Source organism: Desarmillaria tabescens (assembly GCF_030435595.1).
Source record: "Desarmillaria tabescens strain CCBAS 213 chromosome Unknown EV420scaffold_75, whole genome shotgun sequence".
In the NCBI taxonomy this organism is placed as follows: Eukaryota; Fungi; Basidiomycota; class Agaricomycetes; order Agaricales; family Physalacriaceae; genus Desarmillaria; species Desarmillaria tabescens.
The window spans coordinates 190,715-206,918 of NW_026848374.1; the positions used below are offsets into that span (position 1 = coordinate 190,715).

At 46.9% G+C, this 16,204-nt stretch overlaps 4 protein-coding genes across 4 annotated transcripts; 2 read left to right on the forward strand and 2 right to left on the reverse strand.

Annotated features, from left to right (window-relative positions):
* Positions 1 to 2,072: 2,072 nt before the first annotated feature.
* On the reverse strand, positions 2,073 to 4,818 carry EV420DRAFT_1730986 (uncharacterized protein; the record flags this gene model as incomplete). Its single annotated transcript, XM_060479920.1, has 11 exons — positions 2,073 to 2,459; positions 2,651 to 2,758; positions 2,807 to 2,860; positions 3,165 to 3,298; positions 3,431 to 3,453; positions 3,552 to 3,787; positions 3,815 to 3,902; positions 4,072 to 4,389; positions 4,424 to 4,543; positions 4,641 to 4,682; positions 4,801 to 4,818. The coding sequence occupies 11 exons, from the start codon at positions 4,816 to 4,818 to the stop codon at positions 2,242 to 2,244; spliced, it is 1,359 nt and encodes a 452-aa protein (XP_060323707.1). The 3' UTR covers positions 2,073 to 2,241.
* A 1,099-nt stretch (positions 4,819 to 5,917) lies between these two features.
* EV420DRAFT_1131618 (uncharacterized protein) lies at positions 5,918 to 6,881 on the forward strand. Its single transcript, XM_060465980.1, has 5 exons — positions 5,918 to 6,267; positions 6,324 to 6,365; positions 6,428 to 6,592; positions 6,651 to 6,660; positions 6,720 to 6,881. The coding sequence occupies exons 1-5, from the start codon at positions 6,173 to 6,175 to the stop codon at positions 6,831 to 6,833; spliced, it is 426 nt and encodes a 141-aa protein (XP_060323708.1). The 5' UTR covers positions 5,918 to 6,172; the 3' UTR covers positions 6,834 to 6,881.
* An 832-nt stretch (positions 6,882 to 7,713) lies between these two features.
* Positions 7,714 to 9,562, forward strand: EV420DRAFT_1315853 (uncharacterized protein; the record flags this gene model as incomplete). The annotated part of the gene is made up of 5 exons (XM_060468667.1): positions 7,714 to 7,775; positions 7,827 to 7,875; positions 7,929 to 7,982; positions 8,037 to 8,388; positions 8,442 to 9,562. The coding sequence occupies exons 4-5, from the start codon at positions 8,055 to 8,057 to the stop codon at positions 9,560 to 9,562; spliced, it is 1,455 nt and encodes a 484-aa protein (XP_060323709.1). The 5' UTR covers positions 7,714 to 7,775; positions 7,827 to 7,875; positions 7,929 to 7,982; positions 8,037 to 8,054.
* A 4,027-nt stretch (positions 9,563 to 13,589) lies between these two features.
* On the reverse strand, positions 13,590 to 15,176 carry EV420DRAFT_1581558 (uncharacterized protein). The gene has a single exon (XM_060474668.1). It carries the CDS (start codon positions 14,975 to 14,977, stop codon positions 13,844 to 13,846), a length of 1,134 nt encoding a protein of 377 aa, XP_060323710.1. The 5' UTR covers positions 14,978 to 15,176; the 3' UTR covers positions 13,590 to 13,843.
* Between the last annotated feature and the right edge of the window lie 1,028 nt (positions 15,177 to 16,204).

Genomic DNA, 16,204 nt, shown 5'->3' on the forward strand with positions numbered 1-16,204 from the left:
ACTACTTTCATGTGGAACTGTCTGCCATGTACATTATTCGTGTCTTCATTGATTCCCATGCCGTATTACTAGGTGTCGGACATATCCGTCTTAATTTCTGTCAAGGGTAGGACGGTGACATCCTATAATTACATCTGAAGGTTGACATGGTCCCGATGGATACAGAGCGTAGTGAATTATCCCGTACGTCAGCACGGACACGGAATACGTCGAAGCAGTTGAAGGCAGAATATTAAAGATGCAAAGTCGACTTCTGTTATACGGCAAGTACTTTGAAGCCACACAAGGAGTCGTTATCGGCAAATACAGGCATGAAATGAACGTGTCATGTGGAATTTTTCATCACCCTGGAAACACATCAATTAGAAGTTTTGTATAATGTGTCTGGCGTCAATCTAATTATAGTCCATTCTTGGTCTAGTTCAGAAACATTTTGCGAGAAGCACTTTTATGGCCTGGGAGTATACGACATCTCGCCTCCTCACTTGTGCCGACTCGGGATTTTTGGATGTTATTCTGACCATCTTTTCACGGCCATGTTTGGGGTTGTCACGATGGCGCCTGGCGCCTATCAATACACTGGGATAACAGCATTGTAGGACGTGGTCTCGATGTACGCGTGCGTCAGGTTCCTAACGTATGGCAGCCTTGTTTCGCATGCCTAACAGACAGCTATAATTTTGGAATAATCCATATGTCGCGATTTTTCAGTATCAAAACTATTCGGTATAAAGGTATTGAGCCACGTGTTAGCCTTCCTATACGCTTCAGGTGTAACTGTCCAGATTGACTCAACGAGCAAGGTTATTCTTGAGTGAGCGGCTATGCGGTATTAAGAATGCGTTGTTGGTACGAGTAAGTGTAGCACATTGTACCACTCGTCCGCAATCCTTGCTTCTTCCCACCATGTGAATACCTCTGAAACCCCATCACCCTCCTAAGATTGAGGAAGTACGTGGAATAGACATGATGTTTTGTATGTATTATTGTGTTGCCTCATTGCTTCATACACTCAGTCTGCCATGACAAGGGTCTCCAAATCAAATCTTAATATATGCAGCACAGATGGAGCACCAGAACTATGTAAGTTCGCAGCATGTAAACAGAAACACAAGGATTGACTCGTCGCAGTGTGAGCTGGTAGACCCTAATTATGAGAAGCTCCCGGAGGTCACTCTCCTGCCTCGCTGAGACTGGTATCGACGAATCAAGTATTCCAGTACTTGAGAAACGATCGTACACTGGCAGAATGCTTGTCGTACCATCGAGTCTTGCCGACACTCCCTGAATCGACCTCGGTGTCGTGGGATTATTGGAGAAGCTCAACGTCACACTCGGAACGTCATACCCTCTGGACCTAATAATCTTACCCCTCCCCCCCCCCCTTTCCTGATTCTTACGTCACACAACTATACGACAAAAGGGGTTTAAAACTGGAGAAATGCATGCATGGCAAACGAATACGAGAGCGACTTAACCTCTCAACGGAAAGGGAGAATACATGCAGAAAGATGTGTCAGAGTTTGATTCTATGTTGCCGGCCGGAGCAAGCGCTCAAGTCCAACTTTGATCGTGTTCTGGCTTCCTCAATGCTTCTCCTTGGGTGGGTTTCGAAGTTCTAAAGATTGGTATGTCGATGGCAGAAAGCGTGAGAGGGCATTCGTACCGCTCCTTAGTAATTGGTCAAACGCTGTATGATTGAGATAACGCACTCAGATCTCCAAACCCAGATAACAGCACGATTAAATATTGGTGCTAAATGTATGGTAGAGTATCGGTGCGCCGCTGAAGAACTGCTACAGGGCTGTTAGAATTACAACGCTTTACATCCTAAAGATGGGCGTACCATTGATTACACAGTGACTATTGACGCAACTGCTATGAGAGACTTCTTCAGGAACGGAGAAATAGAAGGTAGAACGAATATATGGCGGAGAAAATAGTCCCAGAGTTCACGAAGCCATGACAGTCAAGACAAAGAGCACGATTAGCCTGCGGCCCGGGCCGCCGGATTCCCGACTCGGTTGTCGGCATTTGTTGGTTCCGATAGCTGCCGGTCCCCGAATACTTTTCTTTCTCTTACCATGAGCTTCGTTTCTACTTACCTGTCATGCCAGTCAACTGAGCACCGTGAGCTTACATTCTCTCGTCGCTCGTTTATCTTCTAGTTACAAGTTCATCACAGGATGGCACTTCGGCATCCCAATCAGACGTGAAGGATACGCTATCGGAAGGTTATCTTCAGGATGACAGCCTTGGGCGCTTAGGTGTGTCATGTTTCGTTTTCTTGATACCTTCCCGTTGAGTTGTCTTCAGCTGCAGCGTTGCCTTGGACGTAGCATTCAAGACACGACACCAGCTTGCGGCCTCTTGGATTGCGCCTATCTTCATTTTGCGCTTGCCGAAATGACAGGAGAAATGCACATAGCTGATGGCAATGCAGTGTATATTTGCACATTCTACCAATGAGATGGAAGCGACAGAATTCTGGATTAATTTTGGTAAGCAAGAGACATCTTTACACGACAGGCGTACTTGGTTTCATTCTAACGATCTCCCTGGTATTCAAGACACTCGTTGCACTAGTACATACCACGATCCTAGATAAACCACTCAGCGGACGACCCGGCATAATGAAAGAAAACGATACCTTGAAAAGGCGCGTGGCCATGATAACGCGACCAGGATACCCAATCCTCGTTATCCATCACGATGAAACCGGAGTGCTCAGCGCTCGATGCGGACGATGGTAATTCACCTGTTACGGTTTCAGAATATCACAATCAGGACCTAGAAGCACACGCACTGATCACTAAATGAAATCCTTCTAGGGCCTCCGGGACTTTCGAAAGCCCTTTGCCTGTGTGTCACCAGCAGGTGAGAACTGAGCGTTCCCAGGCGTGGTCTTCCGTAGATCCAGTGACAATACAATCAAGAGAGACGTAAGAGCACCTGTATTGTCCTTTGTAAATGAACCAAAGAATATGAATATAACGGGGAAGATGCGTATCGGATATCACGTCAAGGTCAGAATAACGATATCCGCTGTGGACGGACAAGAACGTTCTGATAGGAAGAGGGAAACCGTGACGCTTTCCGTAGTATTTGATACTGTCACCATATGGGAGACTTTTCAAGTACAGATTCAACGGAAATGTACTCACCAGAACTAGCTAGCAACACATTAGAGTAAGTATTCCTCCTTTTGTTTTCTTTATCCGTACAAGCAGGGTGCTTTTCAGCGGAATGAGGTCGATGAGCATAAACGCGGCGTGGCGACATGGATTGCGAGCTGAATCTTCATAACGTGTGCCATGACTTGCAGTCCCAACATGTTCCGCCTTTGTGGTAGAGATACAAGATCTGACTGACAGACAACACTGCATGGATGTCAATAGAAAGAAACGATCCTTTGGGGTAACAGACGTACTGCTGCTCGGACTTGTCTACATCCTTGATCCAAATTGCGCTCAACCGACTCACGTCATTGGTATGCACCCAAGGCCAATTACCAAGTTGCAGGCACAGCATAGCTTATTTGTGTGTCGTACCTTGAGCCTTCCAATCGTAGGGCATCGAGGAAGAGCACGATTCTCCGTCGCTATCTGACATAACCGCCCGCCTTCAGCTCTGGCCGTGTCCCCTCCAACTGAATCCGTCCGAGAGTAGCCGTGCTCTTGCTGTTCAAGGTAGGCCACGATGACAAGGTCGAGAAGAATATCACGAATCAGAAAAGTAGACGGGATTCGAGGAAGGGAAATGAACGGCATGAGGATCGTTGAAGGGACTGCGGATGTTTGTCACTGGCCGGCACCGGCGCGCCTGGTGAATTGCACAGCAACCGACGGGTTACTTAGCACTATGCGCCCGTTCACACGACGATTACGCGACGCGTCATAATACTATGCAAGTTCAGTAAAGTGAAAAATTTCGAACTTGGACGGAAATACGAGTGCCACACCATTCTTGGACCCGTATGCACCCTTCCATCAGAGTGACTCTCAACATCGCTATACGCCTAAGAGAGCTTACTCAGTTAGAGGCTCAGCATAATTGGATAGCGGGTCGTACCTTGAGCCTTCCAATGTATTCTCCGTCGCTATCTGACACGGCCGCCAATCTTCGTGTCTCTTCCCACCATCCTTCGTCCCAGCCCGCACGAATGGCCAGGCTCTTGCCGCTCAAAATGTGCCATGAAAACAATGCCAAAAAGAGTATCGTGAATTGGAGGCGTCGATCATGAGTCGAGGACGGGAGACGGGCAACGTGATGGCTGTTGGATGAAAGATTGTTGATGTTTGCCATTGGCCGGCACCGACGCGGCGTGAATTGCACAGCCACTGTCAGTTGCATTAGGATTGCGTTCATTGACGCGACGGCCCGATGATGCTAAAAGACGCGTCATTTGAGCGTAAAAACTGACTGGACTATCAATATTTCGTTTACGCCATTGCCGCAGTGCTGAACCTTCGCCCGTCACATTCTGGACCACTATTTTTTCTATTATTCCCTCCTCACAGCTTCTTCTCACACTGCTGTCGAGCTGCGATTATACGGGATTTCTTTGGTGTATGTGACTGCTTTCGCAGAAATCTCGCAGCTCTTTAATAAGGCTGTCACGGTGTACTCTTTCAACTTACTTTCGTTTGTTGCCGCTCCTTTTGTCTGCCCTCTCGGAGAGACTACGCCTTTGAAACATTAGAAGGAGAGCTGGAAAAGGAAAAGATGATCACGAATATTTACGTTTCAGTTTGTATCCATGCATTCGAAGAAATTATTATGCACAACGGAGGTACGCACTTCCATGGTTCCATTCATTTCCGGAAGTGTGAGGGACCTGAGAATTGAACGTTCACTAGCATGATTGCGACAAGAGGAGTGGAGCTAATGAGCCCAAGAGAGCTCAAAAAAAAGTACATTGTGACAGACATATGAAAGAGGCACGAAATTTCTCGTGTCTACTAGAGAAAAATAGTATTGCCGCAGGTTGACAGCAGAGAGGAGCAGCCAACTGGGGAAGTAATACAAATAATAGTGGATGAGAACGTGGCGGGCAGGGTTTCATTATTTCTGCAACTGATTAAAATAAATATGAATATTTCAGCTCACCATCATGCTTGGAAGAAGCGTTGTTTAGCATCATCGTCGCGTCAATGAGCACGTAGTCTTAAGAAACCCGGTGGTGGCTGTGCGGATCATGAGGGCCGCTGCGCCGGGCGGCTAATGACAAACATCTGCAATATTTTCATCCAACGGCCACCATGTCGTTCATTTCCCTTTCTCGATACACGATCTACCTTTACAATTCATGATATTCCTATCAACCTTGTTGTCGCCATCTGTCTTACTATTCGCACTTCCCGAAATGAAGACGTTCAAACTGCAGGCTGAAGCTTGCAGGTTTGGCTCGGGTGAGTGAATTTCCGTTGAATCCGTCCTTGAAAAGTCTCTCATAGGTTCATGGTAGTCCATAACACAGACAACACAGACAACTTCGCAGTGGTTATCTTCTTATCAGAACATTCTTGTCCGTCTGGAGCGGACATCATTATCCTGGCCTCGATGTGATATCCAGTACGCGTCTTTTTCGCTGTATCTGTATTTTTTCATTCATTTACAAAGGATATTGCAGGTGTTCTTACGTCTCTCCCGGTCGTACTGGCTCAATGTCCACAGAAGAAATAGGCTAGAGTCCACGTCGCGGGACTGAAACTCGTCATGAGGCTTTCTTATTCTTCCAATAACTTTGCGTTGCCAATGCGATGTTCTTGATTCAACTCTCTTCAGACTTAGTACCAGGAAACAGTTCGAAAGGGACTGATACGCAAGGGTACGTGGAACAAATGCTATGGGCTTTGTTTTTTGTACCTCTTCAAATACCAAATCTTGTTATAGGAGGCTTATCTGCCCGACAGGCCGGTGCTGATGTCTTCCTGAAGCACAAATGGACGGATATAGTCATACGGCTGCTTTGATACTCATCTCATCTTAGACCCGGGGATCACGAATCACCAAGCTAATGATTCTTAAGTGAAAAAAACACCTTTCCTCTATTGATTATCAATGACATCAACCGTGGAAATGTACATCCAGCATTCTGGTGTAGGCCAGGGCAATATAGCATTACGGAGTTTTCCACCGTAGCTGAAACTCTGTTTTTTTTTTAATCTCGATGGCGATCCTGCATAAGTCCATTCTTCTGATTGTTGTAGATCTTTGTAATGCCTCCCAGGCCCTCCCTGGAGGCTGGAGATCAATAGATTGCCGGTAAGCATTCAATAAGCACTTCGTTTCATTCACCTCATAGATCTGATCTCCTCCAGCCTGTGGATGGATACTTGCCATGAATCAGTTCGTCAAAACTTGTACGTTCCGTCACTTCCGTGTGAAATGTATTCGGCCTAGCTTTCAGGGACGTTATTCTTAGATGGCGCAACGGCGGCAATCCTCTCTCAGCAAACGCCTACCCTGAAGAAGATCAAGGCGTTTTATCACCTCCTGAAACAAGCGCGTTCTTTCTTCTCCATAATCATCTTCAACACACAGCTCCTGCGCTTCTTTACATCTTAACATTGACGATGGCCCGCGAAAGGTTATATATCGCTTCCTTCTCCTCTATGCCATCTTGAATCCTGACCAGAAGGCAGCAGGGCTCCGGTTGTGAGTTCTCTTTCTTTGTTCTTTAGGTGGTATTGCTTGACGAAGTTGGATGTCGGTAGATACGAGGAAAATACGTCTGCGATTACCATCTCGGCGTGGTATCGACCTATGCCGACAAAGCAGATCGGAACGGCTATGTACTCGATAGCCGAACCCGAGGCCCCAACACATAGTGGGTATGGCGGTGGCGCAGGGGTGATAATTAAGGGAAGGCGTTGATATGTACTGGTTTGTGCTGCTGCGAGCCAGATACAATTCTAATACTGGCTTAGCGTAGTATATACCGCCGTTTTTCCTGTAGATAGTAATGTATCGAGATGTATCTAATACAAACGGAACATGAATACACACATTTTTGCGTCGCGCACTTTAGAATTCCGATGGGAATCACAAGCGGCCTCCAGGACGCATCTTCAGGGGACCCTCAAACATCGATTTGGCTCGTCGTGTCTCAGAGCCACTAAAGTGGTAATGACCGTGCGTTTATAGCCTGAGGCTAAGACTCGCGAGCTCACTTTAACAAAGTGTTCAAGTGGATCGTTTGCCGTTTCCTATTGGTGATCACATGTTTTGAGTCTCGGCAAATCAAATGTGCGGACGCGACGACACTTGTTGCCAAAATGGCTTGTTGTCGGGTTCATGCTTCCATGAAAGGAAAGAAAAGATCATAGCTTCAGTATATGCCTCCCACGTAATGACGCAATGACGGTGTTGGGTGACCAACAACCATGACTCGGTTCTTTTTGCATTATGAAACTCTTAGACTATAGATTCAAAGGATGTGATGATTCTATCACTGAAACGGGTCTTTGAACAGGCTGTGCATCAAATCCCCGTGAGGATCTCGGTCCACCAGTAGACGAGTTGATCTGTAAACCAGGCGCTAATCTCTGTTCTGCGGTCGACACAAACAGCCTTTAATTTTAAGACACTGATTAGATCGGTATAGCGATAATCCAGGAAAGATGCAAAGTCATGGCCGGCTGTAATTGCTGCGGTATGCACATGTGATAAAAGGGCATTACGGCTTGCTCTCCCATAGTATAACAACCACCGTCCGATTCTCCACGATATTTCCCTTGAGCTGTCTCCGTGACACATTTATTACATTCATTGTATGTGCATCTTTCCATATCATTTATTGATTCAGCTAACGTTCGACAAAGGACCTCGCATTCTCAAGCTCATGAAAGTAATCATCCACCTGGATTTTTGGTATGTATTTTTGAGTAATATATTCGCCGATCAGTAATCTAACATGTGTGCAGAACTCAAGTAGGGACAACTAATTTCTCGGGCTCTGTTCCTTCTGTCAATATAAAGTGGGTTCGTCCCAATCTTTCAGATGTCGTCTTTTGGTTTAATGATTTCCCCAGGTGTTTCGAATTACTACCATGAACCGAATTTTAATATTTGTCCTTCAAATTGTCCTTCTCACCTCTCATGCCTTTGGAGCACCCATATCTCCAGAGGACAACCAAGACCTACCTGTATCTTCTGAAGATCGACGAACAGTGTCGAATATTGTATGGAGCTGCCTCGCAACAATATTCACATGCACTTGGCTTGCCATACATCCCAACGTCCCAGGTCGTAACACCACGACCAAGGGAGCAATTTCCTGCAGTATTGAACGCGCGAGGCTCATGATTATCGCAATTCTTGCACCAGAGATCATCGTTGGATGGGCTGCAGAGCAGTTTATGGTTGCTTGGAGGGTGCGTCACGGTGGGTACTTCATATTATCAGGAACTGTCTGAACTTACAGTGGAGATCAACAGGAGAGAAAATCTCTATTGCATCTATTATCCATGCTTGGAGAGAGAAAACAAACAAATCAAAGCCGACACTCTCTCATGGTTTTTTTCTCAGCATGGGGGGGTTCTACTACACCGACATGCCTACACCAGTTTACGAAGACTTGTTGGAATGTACCACCGACTCTGACACTCCACTCCTATCCGACAGTAGTCTTGAAACTGAGAACATCAAAGGAATACTTGTTGATGTCCGTGCGCTTGAATCGGAACCAAGGCTAGCCAGAACCCTAGCGGCGATCAGTGCAGAGACCATCGAGGACAAAAGCAAACGAGATGCACTGTCCAAAATTATATCTATCCTCCAAATATCCTGGTTCATGATGCAATGCCTCGCTCGATCCGTTCAGCATCTCCCGATCACACTCCTTGAAATGGCAGCACTCGCATTTGCCGGCCTCAGCATCATGACTTACTGCTTGTGGTGGCACAAACCACTCAACGTTAACTACCATATATCTTTGGATCCGTTGAATTCAAGCGAATTCATGCGAACGTTGGCAACTAAAAGTCACAAAGAATCTGCTTCCCCAATGGCTTCCTCCGCCGACTTTTCGATAGGCGGGGTAAAGGACGCGTTGGTCTGGGTTTACAATGTGGCACGGACTTTCATTTTCGCACCGATAGAAGGCCGTAACAACATTGGAGATGGTGCCCTGCTATTGTCCTCGGGTTGCCCTGAACAGACGCTGATACCCTTTGTGATAGGGGTTTGTGTAGGATCATTATTCGGGGCATTCCATTGCATGGCTTGGTCATTCTACTTTCCATCCCACACGGAAATGCTACTGTGGCGATTTTCATCTGTGTCAGTCATGATTGGACTCCTTGCAGCAGTTGTTGTTATTTTCATTGTTGAGGGGTATTGTCCCAAGTGGATATCGAAGCTACCACGACTACTTCCATATTGGTTGATGGGCGATTCTATTTGGGAGCTCTGTTTCACTGCATTATTTTTTGGTGGCATCCTCGCATACATCGTTGGGCGGATTATACTTATCGTCCTCGCTTTTACACAGCTACGTTCGCTGCCACAGCTAGCTTTTCATACAGTACAATGGACCACTTACATACCTCATATATAGTTTCGGTTTCGGTTACTTTGCGCTTTCCGTATGTCAGGTCCTGGCGATTTCCTTCGTTATTAAATCACCTCCTTTGAATCCTCCTGCTTTATTTAGCGAGTGCATATTCTATCTTGAAGCCATTGGTGACGTTATTCTTGATTCCTCGTCTCCGGCATTGACAGCTTTCGGTATGTACTCGGGGTTTACGGTGGAGAAGCCCCCATTTATTCAAAATCCAAGCTTACGGTGAAGAGGTATACACCAGGGTCCCCCTCTCCTGTTAATACCAGCTCCCGTTCACTTCTCCGTAAGCCTTCCTATATCTTCCGACGTAAACGAACTAAAGAATATGAATACAATTTGAAGGCAGTACAGGATATCACAGCGAGGCCAGAGTAGCGATATCTGCTGCAGACGGGCATCAGCCTACTGACGGGAAGTCATTCCTGTGAATCTGTCCAGTGAACGCGTTATTTGTTCTTTTATCTTGTGAGAGACTTTCAAGTACGGATTTAATGGAAGTTTAGTCACACGATTCAACTAACTATTAACACATCGGAACATATGTTCTCAGTACAGGCTAGCGCATAGAACAGGTACCTTCTGGCAGAATGCGGTCGATCCTAGCGGTATGGATTTCAAGGTACATCGTGTTGGAGTATCAAGTGTCGCCCATCGCAGTGCAGTTGCCGTCGGGATCTTCGGTTGTCAGGCAAGGAAGCTTGTTCTTCTCCTCGGCCTTGTTTACTACATAGTATTACTTCTATTAGGTGTACAGTGTAGATAAATAGCTAGACGAACAACGATAACCCTCGCCTGTTTGCGAGGGTTCCCTGCTACATGATATATCCGGGTGAGCGGCTGGAGAATTACCGCTTATCTCAACACACCGGGCGTGAGGAAAGCACGAAGAACGATAGCTCAGACATTGTCTTGTCAGACCGGTGTTGGCGGAAGAGAGCAGTAAGCAGCCTGATGGCGCCAGGCAATGGTGAAGATGACGGGTTGATGACGGGGCGTCTTCTGAACCTAACAACACCAAATCCTATCACTCTCGATATGGCAACTCCGAGTCCCGCTTCTTTCCGACAATGGCCAGCAAATGCGATTTTAGGGCATTCAGTCTAGCGTATACCATTATTATTATACTCCGCCTCCCCAGATCTCCCTCACATCCTAAAACTCCTCTCAAAAACCTCATCCCGCTCCCCGTTTCTCTTTAGCCAAGCAGCATACATTTCATGACATCGCGTTCTATGCCTCATCCATATACTCGGATCGTACCCATACGGAGTTCTCGAATCCATGACAGGGAAACACCCACACGCCTTACACTCTACGGAATATTTCTTCACCTCCCCTGTCCATTCATCTTCCTCGAGGAACCGCTGCCTCTGATCCGCATTCAAATTGCGTTTCGTACCATCCGGTTTGTAAAGGATGGGTTTTTGGGAGAGGGAGGCGATGAAGCGTTTTCGCTGGGGTGTTTCCTTGATGTTTATGTTCCCATCGACTCGGATGGAGTCCTCCGGTTCGTTATCGATAGGTACGAGTTTGGCGCGTTTAGGGAGGGGCTTCACCGGCCGACTCGGACCTGGGGATGGTGTGCTGTGTTATGGGTTATCTGTCAGTGGTCATTTTGAATCGTCGACGGACTGGGAACATACCCAACGACCTCGGCACCTTCTGCTTCCTCCTCGGTGCTGGACCGAGTCGTGAGGGTCCCCCTGATGGAACTCTCAGCTATCTTTTGAGTCAATAAGACGTCATATCTCTTTGCGCGTTTCGGAGGTTGCTCATCGATAGCCGGTTTTCTATTAAACGGGTTATCAGGTATTGTTTTAACGCGTCAACGAAATTCGAACGTACGAAACTACAACAGGTTTGATAAGATCTGCTGTTTCTTTGTTTTTCGTGCTAGATCGTTTCAAGGGCTTCTCCACGACGGTTTCATTGATTTCCTCGGTTCGTCGCAGGGCCTCGAACCTCTTTGCTCGTTTCTGCGGTGGCTCGTTGACTCTAATAGGGGAACGTTAACCCTTGTCAGAAAGACGTCCAGAAAAAAGAACCCACTCGATATTCTGCTCTTCTTGCCAGGTTTGATGCTCTTCTTCATCGGGAGCAACTTCGCTTGTTCGGGTCGAGGGCTTTTCCGTGACTGAATTATCACCGATCGTCTCGGTCAATGGCGAGACCTCGATTTTCCTTCCTCGTTTCTGATGCAGCTCTTGTGCTCTAGTGGGAAAATTTTAATCCTTGTCAGAAAGTCAAGAACGAAAAACCCACTCGATATTCTGCCCTCGCTGCCAGGCGTCATGTTCTTCGTCGTCAGGCTCTGATTCGTCCCTATCCCAGAACGTCAGTCAACCTTAATATATGAACATTCTACAGACATACCTCGAGGTAACCCATCGCGGTCCCGAAGACCTAGCCCTGCCTTTCTTCTTCTTCACCACCCTCTTAGGCACCTCTTCCTCCCTCAATTCCCTCTCCAAAGCCTCGCGTTGCTCCCTACCGCAACACAAAAATCAGCCACCCCCAAAAAAGCCTCCCTAATCCACTCACCTTTCTCTCTCCCTCTCCCTAATCGCCTTCGTCCTCCTCGTCCCCCCTCCCGCATTAACATCAATCCCCCGCCTCTTCGCGAATTCCAACAACTCGCGTCTCGAGAAGGTTTCCTCCTCCGTCAACATCTCCGTAACGCGCATCCGAACCTTATCCTCCGCCTCCTTGCGGATTCTCTCGAACTCATCTAGCATGAGGAGGTCCTCCCCGGTGAGCTCCCCGAGGGTGGGGTACTCGGTATCGTGAGAGTGGCCGAAACGGATGAGCTCTGGGATATGAGGAAGTGGGGGGTGGTAGGCCTTTTTTGTCCTCGCCATAGTCAGACAAGCTATTGGAAGACAAGTCGAAAATAAGAGAGACAAGTGTGAAGATAAACAAAGACTCTGTTCTCGACCCGGAGGCGTGACCGTTTGAATTTCAACGCGCGCGCACACACGTGAAAGGGTGTTTACTTTGTCCCCCGGGTGTTATTATTTTTTCGCCACATTGTTCCGCAAAAGGGAGTTTCTTTGAATGGCGGGCGCAGTTGTTAATCTAACCGAATATTTCCTTCCTTCTTTCTTTCGCAATACGCTTGAGTTTGGGGCAAGGAAAGAGTCACGACAGGCCCAGTGTCTGTACTCTGTACGAGAGCGTCTTGATCATTATTCCGTGCATGCATAGGAACAGTAATGTCATTCTTATTTAACCATCATTTGCTGCCTACAAACGCAGGGCATCGCAGATACAAGAACACAATTAATTTTCCGTACAAAAATCTAAGTAAAATGAAGGCCGCACGGTGCCGCAGAAGAGGAAAGGGTTTGCTGTCAATATATCGTAATATTACCCTGAGTGTGACGAATCTTGGATAAACCACAGATTGAAATGGTTAGGTCTTGCGCCGGTACCGGTTGCTCGCGTCAACGCACTGAGGAGAACCCATGATGCAAGTCTACTGGCGGATTCCACCTTCACCCTTCGTCTCAAAATCACGTTATGCTACCTGTGAAGCTTCTAACATGGATTCCGACGACCTGGGAAAAAGATCAATACTGGTTTCCCCTACTTTCTACGACTGGGATCATACAAAAACGAAGTTGGACAAGTGGATGCTGAGTGAGATCGATCAGTCGGAGAAGCTTTACTGCTGAAGAAAGGAAAATCTCAAAGGCAATCACGCAATCACCATAACTTTACTAAGAATGTGAACTTGACTCAAAGTCAAAAAATTGAGACGTGGCTCAACTCGTAAGCTAGCAGCCAAGGGAGGAGGATGACAGTGCCTACCCGCAGACATGTTTCCTCTCCGTTAGTCCTGGATATCTCCTCCGTTTTCGACGATGACCATGTCATGTCTTTTAAGCGCCGTATCTAATTTTCTTTTGATTCATCGAAGTATGTGCAATCTCCACAAGAATACAGTGCCGCTGGGCACATTATCGCGTGATGTACAAGAGCAACAGCCGTGTTTAATCATCGTTAATTAATCACCTACAAATGAAAAAATCAAAAGGCGTCATGGATTTAGGGGCTAACTATCCCCGTACAATGTAGCACTCAGAGCTATCATTTACTTGGAATGTTTTGTACTATAATCTACGTGAGTAACATGGAGCGAATTATCGTTTAAATATATCAAGAATTGATCAAGAAGACTAATATTTTTACCGTCAAGGTATCAGAATATATACGCATAGTGTAGATTGAGCATGCCATAGTTCGTCAAAAGCCGAGCCACGATGAAAAGGTATATCAGGACCAAATCAGGACTACCTTGCCCCCGTCGTAATCGCCCCCCGCTAATAGCGCCGGTCTCAGCTCAACATCAACATCCGGAAAGGCATTCAGGAAGGACAGGCGCCCCTTCAGCTTCCTCATAACATCCCAATCAACCAGACCAAGACACACGTGCCTCAGCTGTCCGACAATCCTGGACTCGACCATGTCGAGTATGAGATTAACGTCCGTGTCGCTCAAAATTTCCGGGTTCAGGAATGAAAGTGTACGCAGATTCGGCAACACAGAAGGGACGATTCGCTGGTCAGAGTTGGTGTAAGGAGGAGACGATGCACGGGAAAGCATTGCGACGAGGTCACGACAGTCGCAGCTCCAAGACAAGTCCAGTTCAGTTAAGGAGTTTGAACACTGTGACCGCTCAATGAAACCGAGGAGAGGTGAGCAAGACCTAGATTGACCGGCGAAATTTTCAAACCGCAATGATCGGAGACGAGGAGCGGTTATTGCCTCCAGAAAATCGATATGGTGTGACTTTATGTCGAGATGCTGTAGGAAAGGCATCTCAACGTGAGCGGGAGAAACTGTGAGGGCTCGGTAGTTAACCAGCTTGGAGACGCGTAATGTGAGGTCTACGACATTTGAGCAGATTCTGGGAATCTGCAGTAGGATGGAATCATTGGGAACTATCGCACGAAGGCTATGGAGGCGAGAATGAGATATCTGCATGAAATCTTCCCAGATTGTGGTGGGGGCTTTTAGATCCACTGATTGCCAGCGATGGCTTTGCGTAGAGAGCAGTAAGAATAAGGATCTCGACGCGGAATCAGATAATCGCCGATGATGTGCGATTTTAATGTGCACGGAAAGGGTGATACTGAGAGGTGCGTCTCCGGAGCGACGGAGGATCTCGGTGAGGATTATGTTGGCGGTATCAGAGGGGGACACGAGCCATGGTATGTCGAGGATGACTATGGTGGACCATAAGAACTTTGAGGATATGGTGATGCTTCTCCATGCGCTGTTTACTCTCCCAAGGACCCAAAGACCATCGGAGAGATCGAAAGACTGTACGGGGCTCTTTCGATCTGATAGGTAGTGCTTGAAGATTTTTTGGAGGACTTCCACCGGAAGAACGGTTGATGGATCCATCAGGTGCAGCCTAGTGCGAATGGGTTACTTGAAATGAAGTCATTTTGTGTAGTAGTGTACTCACCTGAGCACTGAGGGAAGTCTGGCGTTGACTATCGATGATGACGGTTCGATAAGAAGGCTGGTTGGGGTGGATATGTATGGTATTTGTTTACGTGTGTTACTCCGTCGAATTTTCCTGTACTAAATGGTATGTGGATCGTGGGACCCTCGGTTCAGCCTGCCCGTTAACTAAGTCACTGAGACTAATTTAAAGGACCAGGCTCGAAATAGGATATCATTCTCGAAATAAGACATACATATCGGCAAAACCGATGAAGAACGCCAGATATACCACCCACCACCAACGTCATGACCATTCGAAGTCACGGCGACCTTCTCCGTACTTTCTCTGTTATGTTTCTTGCCACATTTTCATTCCACCCATAGGTCACACGCGTTTGCAAACCCTACAAACTGTGTTGACGCCTGCATGATCTGTAGAACCCTAGATGAGTGACCCGATGCTTCGACGAGCCGGTTACAGATCCCGGGTATCCACAGAACAATATATGCAATCGGGTACGCGTTCAAAAGCAACATCTTCGAGATGTGCTTCTGCTGGTCATGACAATGAAGGGAAATACTTGCAAAGACCGTTCGAGGTGAAGACGGTTTTGTTTCAACATGGAGCGTTGAAGATTGATCGCAGGGAATCTTGATAGGGTACTCGTACGTCTGGATCGATCGGGAGGATTGTTTACTGAGATCTTGGAATCCGTCATGGAGGTCCGTTCTGAAATGAGAGGTATTCTGTGCTGAAGTTAGGCTGAAGAGTGTGATTCGCCTTCGTAGATAGATGTATAAGTATGTGTACAGGCCTGCGTCGCGTATATGTCAGGAATAACTTTTCGAGAGACACGATCATTTGGACTTACCGATCTCGATGAATATGAACAGGAACGCCACCCGTGAGTCAGTACATACCGCACATAGACGGTTCGGGTGTCAGCCAGCTAAGAGGATCTATCAATAAGAATTACAATTGCAGCGAAGTATTTTCATACCACCAATTACCAGTGACGGCCGTATAGTAACCTTTCCCGAGCGCAATGAAGCCTGAGAATTTGATAGTCAGTCGTGTGTGTGATGACTACAAAGTGATACGCCTACTTGTCAGGATAGGCATCACCCAGGTACAACCACACATCATACAGATGAACCGCCGTTTGTTTTTACTCGATTTTC